Here is a 14440-nt window from a genome sequence, read left to right on the forward strand (position 1 = left end):
CTTCCTCAGAGTTTTTTGTGCTTTCTCATCTCACAGGAAACCCTGGGTTGCAGGCCGAGCCTTCGCGGTCCTTCGCAGTCCTGTTGGCGTCCTTCCCCAGCTTTTGCTATTGCTGCTGTTATTGTTATGATTGTTGTTATTCTGTCCTACCCCCTCCTCCCCCTCCCCCTCTCCCTCCCCCCTCTTTCTTTCTCTCTCTCAACCCAACTGATCAAAGCAGATGGCCGCCCACCAAGAGCCAGGTTCTGCTTGAGGTTTCTTCCCGTTAAAGGGGAGTTTTTCCTTTCTGCTGTCGCCAAGTGCTTGCTCATGGGGGAATTGTTGGGTCTCTGTAAATTAAAGAGTAAGGTCTAGACCTGCTCTATGTTAAAAGTGCCCAGAGATGACTTTTTGTTGTGATTTGGCGCTATATAAATAAAAATTGATTGATTGAGTGATTGATTGATTGTTCCTCTGTACACGGAGTGAAAGAGGGGGAGCTGCTCGCTGCTCACAATCTGGCATTTGCAAAATGTGCTGCCACTCAAAAACTCTGACCTATCAACATCATCATGGTTAACAAGAAGCAAGAATTGCTTTATTTTATTGGTCATGTACTCAGATAATTGAAACAATACTCATTGACTTCTATTAACTGGATGATCCAGCTAAAAAGGAAGCCCTCTGATTGGGTGGCCCACCTAGGCCCACACACAGCTGCACTCCAGAACCAAACCACATATAAAGGTCCTGTATTGTGACACAACTCATACATACACCATCTATAAACATGTTGGAACCAGGTTGGTTGGTTCCATGTTGTCAGTGTCACAATACAAAATGCAGTGAAAACAATGTATAATATATGCTCATGCAGGCCTGTTTGTGTATTTTTCACTTGTGTGTTTTCTCAGTAAATGTTTAATGTGATTCTTTTTCTGTTGCAGGACATTTTAAACTTTGAATTCTTGCTAAACATGATTTGGATGAACCCATAAGAAGATATAAGTTTGGTCAAAAACTTCTAAACAATTTGACAAAACATGACACTAATCTTACAAACATGATTGATGTCAATATACAAATGCTACAAATGCTTCTTTTCAAAAGTAGATATATATACTATAATTTTAAATTATTAAATTAAGCTCTTTGTGATCCTGCATGCTAATTGCTTGATTTTAAATGCATTCACTTCCATTCAACAATTCGTTGATTTTTATCTTTCACGTGTATGTCCTGATCCTGAGCCTGGGGTGAGCACTTCTTTTTTACTGTTGGCCTTTAAAGGAATGAATGTTCACAGTTTTTAACAGAAATGTCCAACAGTGCCTATAGTTGTTTCAGATGATTGGGTACATTGTAAAAAAATAACTGAGGGAGGTTTTGAATAAGAATATTTTTTATTATGAATACAGACTTTAGATTATTTCTAAAAAGAACTGTGTAAATTGTTATGATCCATAGATAGTGTATATCTCAGTCTTCAATGTGAAATGAAGCTTTAGTAGAACGTAATAATGATGAACAAGTATATTTTAACAATTCACTTTTTTATTGTACAATACTTAATTATTTAATTGATGACATCCAACTTTTCTATTAACATTGTATGATGTGTCATTGTTACAAAACAGGACATTGTCTCATACTGGAGTCAATAACATAAGACAGGGACTTATTTTATTGACCCCAGTATGAGATAATGCCCTGTATTGTCGATATTTACTATCATGTTTTCTCCTTTGTTAGACCTTCAAGAGATGAATGAGTCATCTCCTAATGTGACTGTGGTTATAGAGTATCGAGACTCCTTCACCAAAGCTGTGACCAAGAATGTTATTGTTGTGGTTCTTGGGATCTCCATCAACTACATCAATGCAAGCCTCATTCAAACCTTTCGCAAAAACCAGGTACAACATTCATTATTGACATGCAACCACTAATGATACATTTACTTAAGAAATATATCAGAAATCAATATATAAATAAGCAGTAGCTCTAGAATCTGTGGCGTCACACATTCAAGGTCTGTCTCTAAAACCACAGAGAAATAAAGATAAATTATTGCAGTTATCAGCAGCCCTATGTGTTACTCTTCAGTAACACAGAAACATTACATTTGAGGATGAATTTAAACAAAGTGAACAGGAAAATGTTAAGATCAGCCTGCAGTGTACAGAATGTGAAAGCAAATCAGCAACATGGGTGTTGTAACTATTGACTAAATACTGATTTAGTATTATGTAGTCTACAGTGTTGCATTGATTGATTTATTAATTCTGTTGCATTTACTGTGTTGAGTTATGTTCAACAGAGACAACAACAGCTTTTCAGTATTTAAATTATTTGTGCAATCCTGGATCCATGTTAATGTTAGAGCCTGGATGATAAATTGTATCAGCTGATATTAGCTTATCACATGTACTCTTATGAAACAGTGTCGGAGTGAAGAAGTAGGTTTTTCAATGTCTCCACATATCTCGGTCATTATTATTTAAAATCTGATATTAATATTGGTATATGTCTAAAAAATCTAGTATCTAGATCTGTAGTTATGTTGTGCAATATTGTTAATTGCGCACTATGGTATATATAATTTAAATAAAAACAATATATAACTTCATATAGTTGACTTTCTGCAAATTTAATTGAAAATCTTATTCATAGATTTAAACAAAATGATGGAAACATGTTTTTTTTTTTCATTACATTGATGCAAAAAATCCTGACACAGTAGAGACAGTATTAAAATTTTTATTGCCTCTCGATACATATTGTCATTTTGCCCAACCCTCATCTGTGTCAAATATGAAACTATCTATACTTGACAATGATTTGACAGCAATTGTAAGAACTGGCACAAAGATGATGTTGATGTAACCAACCAAGTCAATATTTGCTAATGAGAACATGAGCAGGAGTGATTCAAAATATTGCTATTTATATACAGACGGAGACAAACTAAAGGAAAAGCGGGAACAAATGAGTAGAGAAACATAAAGAACGCAGATGCTTCCACACAGTTGCACTGCATGGTACAATTAAGCAATTAACATCCAATCATACTCTGTGGCGTGTAAAAGAAATGCTGAGTAGGACAAGTTGGTTCTGATTTTGTATCAAGATGGCAAAAGGAAAATATCGAGGTGACTGAAGTGACATCTGCATTTAGATCAATGGGAAAGACACCACCGAACATCTGTGGGAGATTTTGGAATGAGGTGTTAGACAGTGCTCTCCACCACCATCATCAAAACACCAAATGAAGGAATATCTTTTGCTAAGGTGCATTGAAGCTGTTCTAGTGGCGCATGGTGGCTCAACACCTTACTAAGAGACTTTATGTTGGTTTTACCTTTAATTTGTCACATGTCTGTATAATGCTGTTCTACAGTAATTATTCTGTGAGGGTCGATTAATGTAGAACAAACATTTACTTCCCTCCCATGTTCTTTTCTTCCCACCCATCAGATCTTCTACATGAATCCTCGGTACATCCTGTTTTTTCATCTGGTGATCAACGACATGATCCAAGTGACACTGACTGTCATCCTGTTCATCATCAGCTACACCCTCTACAAAATAAATGTCTCCGTCTGCTGCGTCTTCATCCTGCTTGCTCTTTTCACCACTGAAAACACTCCTCTGAACTTGGCCTGCATGGCGGTGGAGTGCTACATCGCCATCTGCCTCCCCCTTCACCACATACAAATCTGTACTGTCAAGAGAACGTCAATGCTGATTGGTCTAATCTGGATTACAAGCATGTTGTCTGTTCTTCCTGATCTCTTCATAACCTTAGCGATGGAGCAGCTGGACTTCTTTCATTCTCGAGTATTCTGTCTCAGGGAAACTGCCTTTCGAAATCCCCACATTATCAAGAAGAGGGATGTTACCTACATTATGTACCTGGTTATAGTTTGGTTTGTTATCTTTTATACTTACTTCAAGATCCTGTTCACTGCAAGAACAGCCAGCAAAGATGCTAAAAAAGCTAGAAATACTATCCTCCTCCATGGTTTTCAGGTGCTGTTGTGTATGGCAACATATGCAGAACCCATGTTAAAACATGCTCTGCAGCAGTGGTTTCCAAAGAACTATCCAGACTCCCTGTTCGCTTGTTATATTATAGTGCAGATCCTTCCTCGATCCATTAGTCCAATTATCTATGGCATACGAGACAAGACCTTCAGAAAATACCTGAAAAGGTATCTGTTGTGTAAAACTGGCCCACAATAAGCATTAATTCGCCGACTATAACAAGGAAACTTCCAAAAGCTTTACATGGAGACAGGTCCTAATACTTACTCTTTGAGTTCCTTGTCTTTACTCTGTTGAACAATGGGCCTTTCTCAACACCCACTTCGAATGTTATCATTTGATTGAATGGGCGTTATCAGTGGTTATCACTCATAGATATGGGTTAGAAGGGGCCTGCTACACCTGCTAGTAGGTTCAGAAGGCATCTATTCATACGGTTGATCATTGACACAATTTTTTTTCGTGACACTCAGAACGACTTTCAAACTAATGTATTTCAATTGGAATATCTTTCCTGCCTGCACCATGTTTTTTTCTGTCAGTCAGGACTCAGCAGCACAGATGCTGGATTGTTTTTTCTCATTTGTTATTCATTTTTTAACTATAACCGCTACATTACTTAACATTTAATCACAAGCTTTTATCCTTCTTTTTATTACTTCAAATTGTGAAGAAATACAAAATGGTAGAGTGTTTCCTGTCAGAGCGCTTTTTTTCAATGACTCTAGCTCATATGAAGGACAGTCAACAAGCAACAGAAAACTGCTTCCGAACCTTTTAAACCAAAACAACCCAGTCGCTAGAATAAAATGTTGGCACACACACACACACACACACACACACACACACACACACACACACACACACACACACACACACACACACACACACACACAACGTTAGATGATGTGGCTCAAACTTTGGCAGTTGGTGCATCTGACTCTTGTTTTGGCTAAAATATCTGAAGTACACTAACATCTTTACTTTTTCTTAACATAGGCCCTGTTTACACCTGGCATTAACATCCGTCTCGGGTGATCCAATCACAAGTGGACAGCTCTAAGTACAGGTGTGAACGCACCCAAGATGCATTGAGGATGCATTGAGATCCAATCACATTCAGAGGTGGTCTGGGCTCTGTGCACACAGCTGCATGAGAGTTACATTTGGCAAGTTCAACTGACAAGTTCAACAGAATGGGAGGACGCACTGAGATCACTTGCAATTGAAACAGCAGCATTCTTGCCGTCACCCCTCAGTCAGCTTGGCTCTGGAGATTACACTTAAATACAAATGTACCTTACTGTACTGTGATATGATCATTCCAAATCAAAGGTCCACTAAAACACTTTTCTGAAGAAAAAATAATCTAATTGACAGTGATATGTAGTCAAATTATGTTACCCAATCTGCAATGTTTATTAAAGATCCAATCTGTTATATTAGAAAAATAAAATGAAATGTAATATAGACTACACTGCCTCTATGCTTTTTAATTTATTTATATAATTTATTTTGGATTTTTATTGAAATGTGGTGATATATGTACATATAAGTCCATAGAGGCAGTGCTTAACTTCACCCTCAGTCATACTAATGTGGCAGCTACAATTAAAAAATGTCATCATTAAGACCAAAATGTATCTTCCAAAAAAAATTATATCATATATCAAAACTGAGGCATCAATTATCTGGATCAACATACCACATTTTGGAAATCTAAATTGTTATATTCTTGCCTGAATAAATATCAAAACTTAATAAAGTAGCATAATAGCAACCCTAGGACAAAAATTATAACAGCTTTTAGCTAGGCTCAAAATCCACACCAATTCACACCACTAGTTGGTGTGAATTTCATTCTGGGATACTTCACCACCCAAAGTTCACACAAGTCAGCTCCCAAAGTATCCTCGAGAAACAACACACTTCACCACAGAGCTATGAAAGTACTTCATTTGTAAATGTTCTTGTTGTGTGTTGAAATATTACTTAAATTGTCGGCTAATTTGGTATTTATGAATGAATGAATTCAAGTTTTTATGTTGCCCTTTACAACTCAATTATAAAACTATGTCCCCTTTGTTTGGACACACACACACACACACACACACACACACACACACACACACACACACACACACACACACACACAAACACAAACACAAACACAAACACACACACACAAACACACACATATACTACTGACATGTGAACATGCCACATATAAAGTCAGATATTTCCTGGGGCCATATTGTTGGTGTCCTGCTGATCTAAACAAAGGTAAGTACCGCCTGCTGGACAGTACATAATAGCTTTGAATTGTGTTCTGACTCCACTTATATTTTGTCACTGGAGTAAATCTGTCATGAAATAAGAAATTTGTTTCAAATTGAAACATGAATGTTTTGAAAGATGTGACACAGGTTAATCCAACAAAAGTGACTGATAAAAACGGGTGGTTTTGAAAGAGCTACTGTATACTTCATTTTGCAATTCTTAGCCTTATCTTGACAGTTTTATAAAGGTCTGGAAAGGATACAGACTGTGAAACTACACTGAAGATTATCACATGAGGGCACCCTTTGTTGTTCCTTCATTATCACACTTTAATCGTTTAATTTTAAATGCATTCAGTTCAATAACAAGAGTAATATATTGAGTTTTACTTTTGAAGTTGATGCTCTCATCTTCTGGTTGAGATGAGTACTTCTTTATCCTGTTGTTGTTACTGAGTGGCTTTATGCAGGATTATCCCTAAAACATTTAAGTCACCTTTAGTCAAACTAGGGGGGATCAACCTCTATGTAAGCCGATTCTCTAAGCTTCTGATATTAGATTATGAAGCACTCATGCAAAATTACCAATCAGTTTAAATAGCAAAATCTAAAATGTTATTATGTTTCTGATTTATTTAACGGCTGGCCCTAACTATTCAAATATGTTTCTGTTTCATTAGTGTTCATATGTAACATAATTATTATTTTTAAAGTTGCTTAACCTGCTCAATGTGATATTTATAATTTATGATCATTTATTACAATACATATTGATTGTGAGATTGTCCTCTCAGTCTCTCTCTCATGCACCATTGTGAGTGAATTGCACTTTACTTTAAATTTGACAATATATCTAAAAAGTGCCAGAAAATGTCTACCTTCTTTTGGTCAAAGTGTTTCTGATGTTTGGAAAATTATCCATGAATGGGTGTGTAAGAGGGGGGTCCTCTTAATATCACTGTTAACTTATATAAAGCTATATTATTAGCATATTAAGTTTAAAGCACCATCAGATTGGAGTAATTTGCCTAACTCACTCTGATCGATTACTTCTTTCCATGACCTCAAGACTTCTTTGCTTGTTTACCTTAAATTTACTCCTTCTTGTTTTTGATTGTATGTACCCTTATCTTAGTTTATAAGTAGACTCTGTACTTTGACATAATATTATTTGATCTATTCATTTATTTTATTTCTTGTTCATTCTTTGTACAGATGACTCGTGTAACAGATGTAGCAGGTGGGGTTTGGGATGGTGGGAGAGCCCTTATGTGTATGTCCATGTTGATTTTACTGTGTTGATTGTTTTTGTGCTATTGTATTATTTAATTTATTATCATTATTATTGTTAATGTAGTTTGTTTTGTTTAAATGTTGTCATTTTTATGTTTTGTGCCTGAGGACCCCTTCAAAAACAAGATGGTGCATCTCAAGGGGTTCATCCTCTAATTAAATTCTGAAATAAATAAATATTCAGGCCGATAAGGTTATTTCTTGGAGTATATACTGTATTTGCTGTAAATATTTACATGAAACTGAATAATATCCATTTTTTCTTTCTTTTTTTAAACTTTAGCTTTCAAGAGATGAACGTGTCAGCTGCCAATGTGTCAGTTGTTTTACAGTATCGAGACTCCTTCACTAAAGCTGTGACCAAGAATGTAATTGTTGTGGTTCTCGGGATCTCCATCAACTACATCAATGCCAGCCTCATTCACACCTTTCGCAAACACGAGGTCAGGTATTCCTTTAATGACGTGTAAACACTAAAAATGAATTTACATCAATGACATGTAACCACTAATAATGATTTTACCAAAGAAATTATCAGATGATTATGGAATTGTGTTCTTTTAAGTCACCCACTGGCTTACAAAGGGAGGTTCTTAAAACGGGAGTTTGGGTTAGCTTGGAGTTTAGATTTTGGGGTTTTGTTTGGGTTTAGTTCGTTCTAAAATCCTAATGTGAACATAAATGAATGAATGAACTTTCACCTTTTTCATTAAGCATGACATCATGACTTCTTGTTGGGGAGCTGGAGAGTAGATTTTTTTGTTTAGTCTAGCCGATCGGGAGCAAGTGACGCACCCATCCTGCAGATGTCATTTTCCATGGGAAAGAAGCAAGGGGAAGAGATTGTTAGGAGAAGTCAACTTAACACTTTGCATAACAATGGAAAACATTTTAAGAATTTTAGAATTCTGCAAGTCGAGTAACCATACAGCTGCATCAATCTCATCCATGCTTGTGACATTATTGTGGCCAGTGAGGTCAGTAACAGGTAGCAGGAAGACAAGGTCTCCATTCTTAATCCCACCTACAAAGTTCTGATTGGTTGACTGTTTATCAATCCAGCAAAAACAGCCATCAATAAGCACAACACCAGATCTGTATGAGCCACTGCATAAATCAGAGATGTGGGTGGTGACTCAGAGGCCTGGTACCAGGCTAGGAGCTTAGCTGAAGGAAAAAAGTTTGCTGCACCATTAATAAGTATTTACATGAAAATCTCATTGAAATGAAAGTAAGATATTCAGCAGATAGCTAAGGGGGGTAGCTGATGAATGAAAATGACAACTAGCAGATACTGAGAGGTCTCTCATTTAACTCTTGAGCATATGAAATCCCTTTTTCAAGCTCAAAATCCTCAGACTCCCAGAATTTGCAAATGTTTTCAAAGCTTTTCTCCCTTTGCCTTTACTTTTCTTTCCCAACATCTAGATCTTCTACATGAATCCCCGGTATATCCTTTTTATTCACCTGGTGGTCAACGACATGATCGTAGTGACCTTGACCGTTATCCTGTTCATCATCAGCTACACCCTCTACAAAATAAATGTCTCCGTCTGCTGCATCTACGTCCTGTTTCTTATTTTCACCACTGAAAACACTCCTCTGAACCTGGCCTGCATGGCAGTGGAGTGCTATATCGCCATCTGTCTTCCTCTTCGCCACACACAAATCTGTACCGTCAAGAGAACGTTAATGCTGATTGGTTTAATCTGGACGACAAGCATCATCTCTGGTATTCCTGATCTCTTCATCACCTTAGCCACAGAGCCGCTGGACTTCTTTCATTCTCGAGTCTTCTGCCTCAGAAAAAATGCCTTTCCACATCCTCTCCTTGTTAAGAAGAGGGACATCACATATATAACATTTCTAGTTATAGTCTGGATCACCATCTTTTACACTTACTTTAAGATCCTGTTCACTGCAAAGACAGCTAACAAAGATGCAAAGAAAGCCAGGAACACTATCCTCCTCCATGGGTTTCAGCTGCTGCTGTGTATGTCTTCATATGCAACAGCTCTGTTGAAAGATGCTCTGCAGCGATGGTTCCCTAAGAATTATGCAGACTCCCTCTTTGCTATCTACATTATAGTACAGATCCTGCCACGATTCATTAGTCCAATCATATATGGCATACGAGACAATACTTTCAGGAAGTACCTGAGAAGGCATCTATTGTGTAAAGTCAGCAAACCATAAGCAACCATTCATAGAGTATAAATGAGTCTCTCAAGGTAAACCTTTAGTTATCTACAAGATTTCCTTAGCACACTCCTCAGTCCATACAACTTAGCCTGTGCACTTCTTTCCATCACACTCTTGAGTGTGAGAGTCTAAAGTTCAGCCAGACACACACGCCATACACGCTGTTATACATTTTTGTAAATCCATCCATCCATCCGCTCTGGGACCGGGTTCCAGTGGCATCAGACTGAACAAAGAAACCCAGACATCCTTCCTCCTGGGGGATCCCACAGTATGCCCAGGCCAGAAGAGATATGTAATTCCTCCAGGGTTCTTCCCTGGGGTCTCTACCAGTCAGACATTCCTGGAACACCTCCAGAGGAAGGAGTCCAGGAGCCATTCCAACCAGGTGCCCAAACCACCTCGGCTGGCTCCTTTTGATGTGAAGGAGCAGTGGCTCTACTCCAAGCTTCTCACCCCATCTCTAAGGCAGACACCCTCCAAAGGAAACTCATTTTGGCCACTTATGTCTGTGATCTCATTCTTTCAGTCACTACCCAAAGCTTGTGACCAAAGGTAAGGGTTGGGACATAGACCGACTGGTAAATTGAGAGTTTTGCCTTCTGGCTCAGCTCTTTCTTCACCACAATGGTCAGGTACAATTCCTCCATTACTGCTGATGTTGCACCAATCCGCCTGTCAACCTCGCACTCCATCTTACCTTCACTTGTGAACAAGACCCTGAGATAAATGAACTCCTTCACTTGGGGCCAACTCACTCCCAACCCAGAGGGAGCAGCATTTGGAGGTGCTGACTCTCATCCCGACCACTTCACATTTGGCTGCAAACCATCCCAGTGCCTGTTGGAGGTCATGGTGTGTTAAGGCCAACAGAATCACATCATCTGCAAAAAGCAGAGATGCAATCCTGAGGTCCCCAAACAGGACACTCAACTTGCCCCTGCTGTGCCTCAAGATTGTGTCCATGAAAATCACAAACAGAATTGGTGACAAGGGACAACACTGGCGGAGTACAAAACCCACTGAAAATGAGTCTTACTTACTGCAGAGAATGCAGACATAGCTCTCACTGCAGTTATATAAGGACCAAATGGCTTGCAGCAATAGCCCTGATACCCCATACTCCCATAGCACCACCCACAAGGTGCCCCGAGGGAAACGGTCATAAGCCTTCTCCAAGTCCACAAAGCACAAGTAGACTGGATATGCAAACTCCAAAGACCCCTAAACTATCCTTGCAAGGGTGATGAATTGGTCCACTGTTCCACAGCCCGGACAGAATCCACATTGTTCCTCCTGAATCTAAGGTTTGACACTAAAAGCGTTATGAGGTGCGTTGAACTGACTTGACGCCCCAACTCCGACCTTGTTTCGATTTTGGCATTCACCTGGCATTAACATCCGTCTCAGGTGATTCAATCACAAGTGGACAGCTCTAAGTACAGTTGTGAACGCACCACAGATGCATTGAGGATGCATTGAGATCCAATCGCTAAGACCACATTCAGAGGTGGTCTGGGCTGCATGTGGCCACATTCATTTAGCAGTGTAAATGCAGTGTGTCCTGGGCCACATTGAAGGACCACCTACTCAACTGATGTTCTCTATTTTCCAGCAGACTAGGCACGGGAAGGGCATTGCTGCCTCCTGGTCCAAAGCTGTGTTCAACTCTTTTGATAACATGATAAAGAAATGCATTATTTTGTTTTCCGTCTTTCATGTGAATTAAAAGAATGTAATCCACCTCCCGTTATTTCCTGTTTTCTCCTTTCCCCAAACCTGTTTTCCTCATCAAATCGACAGTCAGAATAGAAATAAAAAAGAAACAGGAAATAACTTGTTTCTCGCTTGTCTGTCTAAAAACACATTTCAGAAGCTGAACATTGCTGAATAGTTTCCTCTGTGCTGCTCGACATTATGAGCTCAGGATTTATCAGGAGGACGGCTGCTTTATTCCAAACAGTATGAACCTGGACTGTGTGTAACAGCTGACCTATTGCATGTGTAGGAGAACACAGAACATTAATTAACATTGGATCCTGACCGATCCTGTCGGAGATTTAAATAATCAACAACGTAACGCTGCTGTGCCTCATGCGTAAATGCACACAGCTGCATGAGAGTTACATTTGGCAAAGTCAACTGACAAGTTCAACAGAATGGGAGGACGCAGTGAGATCATTTGCAATTGAAACAGCAGCATTCTTGCCGTCACCCGTCAGTCAGCTTGGCTCTGGAGATTACACTTAAATACAACTGTACCTTACTGTACTGTAATATAATCATTTCAACTTAAAGGTCCACTAAAACACTTTTTCTGAGGAAAGGATAATCAAATTGACAGTGAGATGTAGTCAAATCATGTTACCTAATCTATGATGTTTATTAAAGATCCAAACTGCGATATTAGAAAAATAAAATGAAATGTCATATAGACCACACAGACTCTATGTTTATTTATTTATAAATTTATTTTGGATTTGTATTGAAATGTGGTGATATATGTACATATAAGACCATAGAGGCAGTGATTAACTTTACCCTCAATCAAACTAATGTGGCAGCTACAATTAAAAAATGTTATCATTGAGACCAAAATGTATCTTCCAAAAGAAATCATATCATATATCAAAACTGAGGCATCAGACCCAACGTTAAATTTACCAAAGGTCGGCAGAGATCAGACTGTTCTCACTAGGATGACAACAGATATTGACCAGCCGGTTATCTCTGAAAATGTCACAGTAAATTTTCAAATTATCTGGATCAACATACCACATTTTGGAAATCTAAATTGTTATATTCTTGCCTGAATAAATGTCAAAATTTAATAAAGTGACATAATAGCAACCCTAGGACAAAAATTACAACAGCTTTTAGCTTGGTTCAAAATCCACGCCATCGCCGCTGGTTGGTGTGAATTTCATTCTGGGATACTTCACCACCCAAAGTTCACACAAGTCAGCTCCCAAAGTATCCTCGATAAAAAACACACTTTATCACAGAGATATGAAAGTACTCCATTTGTAAATGTTCTTGTTGTGTGTTGACATATTACTTAAATTGTTGGTGAAATTGGTATTTCTGAATTAATGAATTCAAGTTTTCATGTTGCCCCTTACAACTCAATTATAAAACTTTGTCCCCTATGTTTGGACACACACTCACACCCACACACACACACACACACACACACACACACACACACAAACACAAACACAAACACACACACACACACACACACACACACACACACACACACACACACACACACACACACACACATATATACTACTGACATGAATATGCCAAATATAAAGTCAGATATTTCCTGGAGCCATATTGTTGGTGTCCTGCTGATCTAAACGAAGGTAAGTACCGCCTGCTGGACAGTACACAATAGCTTTGAATTGTGTTCTGATTCCACTTATATTTTGTCACTGGAGTAAATCTGTCATGAAATAAGAAATTTGCTTCAAACTGAAACATGAATGATTTGAAAGATGTGACACAGGTTAATCCAACAAAAGTGACTGATAAAAACGGGTGGTTTTTAAAGAGCTACTGTATAGGTCATTTTGCAATTCTTTGCCTTATCTTGACAGTTTTATAAAGGTCTGGGAAGGATGCAGACTTCATCTTATGCATTCAGTTCAATAACAAGAGTAATATATTGAGTTTTACTTTTGAAGTTGATGCTCTCATCTTCTGGTTGAGATGAGTACTTCTTTATCCTGTTGTTGTTACTGAGTGGCTTTATGCAGGATTATCCCTAAAACATTTAAGTCACCTTTAGACAAACTAGGAGGGGATCAACCTCTATGTAAGCCGATTCTCTAAGCTTCTGATATTAGATTATGAAGCACTCATGCAAAATTACCAATCAGTTTAAATAGCAAAATCTAAAATGTTATTATGTTTCTGATTTACTTAACGGCTGGCCCTAACTATTCAAATATGTTTCTGTTTCATTAGTGTTCATATGTAACATAGCTATTATTTTTAAAGTTGCTTAACCTGCTCAATGTGATATTTATAATTTGTGATCATTTATTACAATACATATTGATTGTGAGATTGTCCTCTCATTCTCTCTCTCATGCACCATTGTGAGTGAATTGCACTTTACTTTAAATTTGACAATATATCTAAAAAGTGCCAGAAAATGTCTACCTTCTTTTGGTCAAAGTGTTTCTGATGTTTGGAAAATTATCCATGAATGGGTGTGTAAGAGGGGGGTCCTCTTAATATCACTGTTAACTTATATAAAGCTATATTATTAGCATATTAAGTTTAAAGCACCATCAGATTGGAGTAATTTGCCTAACTCACTCTGATCGATTACTTCTTTCCATGACCTCAAGACTTCTTTGCTTGTTTACCTTAAATTTACTCCTTCTTGTTTTTGATTGTATGTACCCTTATCTTAGTTTATAAGTAGACTCTGTACTTTGACATAATATTATTTGATCTATTCATTTATTTTATTTCTTGTTCATTCTTTGTACAGATGACTCGTGTAACAGATGTAGCAGGTGGGGTTTGGGATGGTGGGAGAGCCCTTATGTGTATGTCCATGATGATTTTACTGTGTTGATTGTTTTTGTCCTATTGTATTATTTAATTTATTATCATTATTATTG

At 38.0% G+C, this 14440-nt stretch overlaps 2 protein-coding genes across 2 annotated transcripts; both read left to right on the forward strand.

Moving 5' to 3' along the window:
• Nucleotides 1-385: 385 nt before the first annotated feature.
• On the forward strand, nucleotides 386-4464 carry LOC122980934 (odorant receptor 131-2-like). The gene is made up of 2 exons (XM_044349390.1): nucleotides 386-1892; nucleotides 3454-4464. The coding sequence occupies exons 1-2, from the start codon at nucleotides 1713-1715 to the stop codon at nucleotides 4219-4221; spliced, it is 948 nt and encodes a 315-aa protein (XP_044205325.1). The 5' UTR covers nucleotides 386-1712; the 3' UTR covers nucleotides 4222-4464.
• Nucleotides 4465-7650: 3186 nt separating this feature from the next.
• Nucleotides 7651-9936, forward strand: LOC122980930 (odorant receptor 131-2-like). Its single transcript, XM_044349387.1, has 2 exons — nucleotides 7651-8038; nucleotides 9024-9936. Exons 1-2 carry the CDS (start codon nucleotides 7832-7834, stop codon nucleotides 9789-9791), a joined length of 975 nt encoding a protein of 324 aa, XP_044205322.1. The 5' UTR covers nucleotides 7651-7831; the 3' UTR covers nucleotides 9792-9936.
• Nucleotides 9937-14440: the final 4504 nt, after the last annotated feature.

The sequence above is a fragment of the Thunnus albacares genome, chromosome 4 (assembly GCF_914725855.1).
Source record: "Thunnus albacares chromosome 4, fThuAlb1.1, whole genome shotgun sequence".
Classification (NCBI taxonomy): Eukaryota; Metazoa; Chordata; class Actinopteri; order Scombriformes; family Scombridae; genus Thunnus; species Thunnus albacares.

Bases quoted from the DNA above. Each gene is read 5' to 3' on its own strand.
- LOC122980934 (XM_044349390.1), top strand. From the start codon at position 1,713: ATGTTTTCTCCTTTGTTAGACCTTCAAGAGATGAATGAGTCATCTCCT. The intron at 1,893-3,453 runs GTACAACATTCA...CCCACCCATCAG, and splicing joins AAACCTTTCGCAAAAACCAG to ATCTTCTACATGAATCCTCG.
- LOC122980930 (XM_044349387.1), top strand. From the start codon at position 7,832: ATGAAACTGAATAATATCCATTTTTTCTTTCTTTTTTTAAACTTTAGC. The intron at 8,039-9,023 runs GTCAGGTATTCC...CCCAACATCTAG, and splicing joins ACACCTTTCGCAAACACGAG to ATCTTCTACATGAATCCCCG.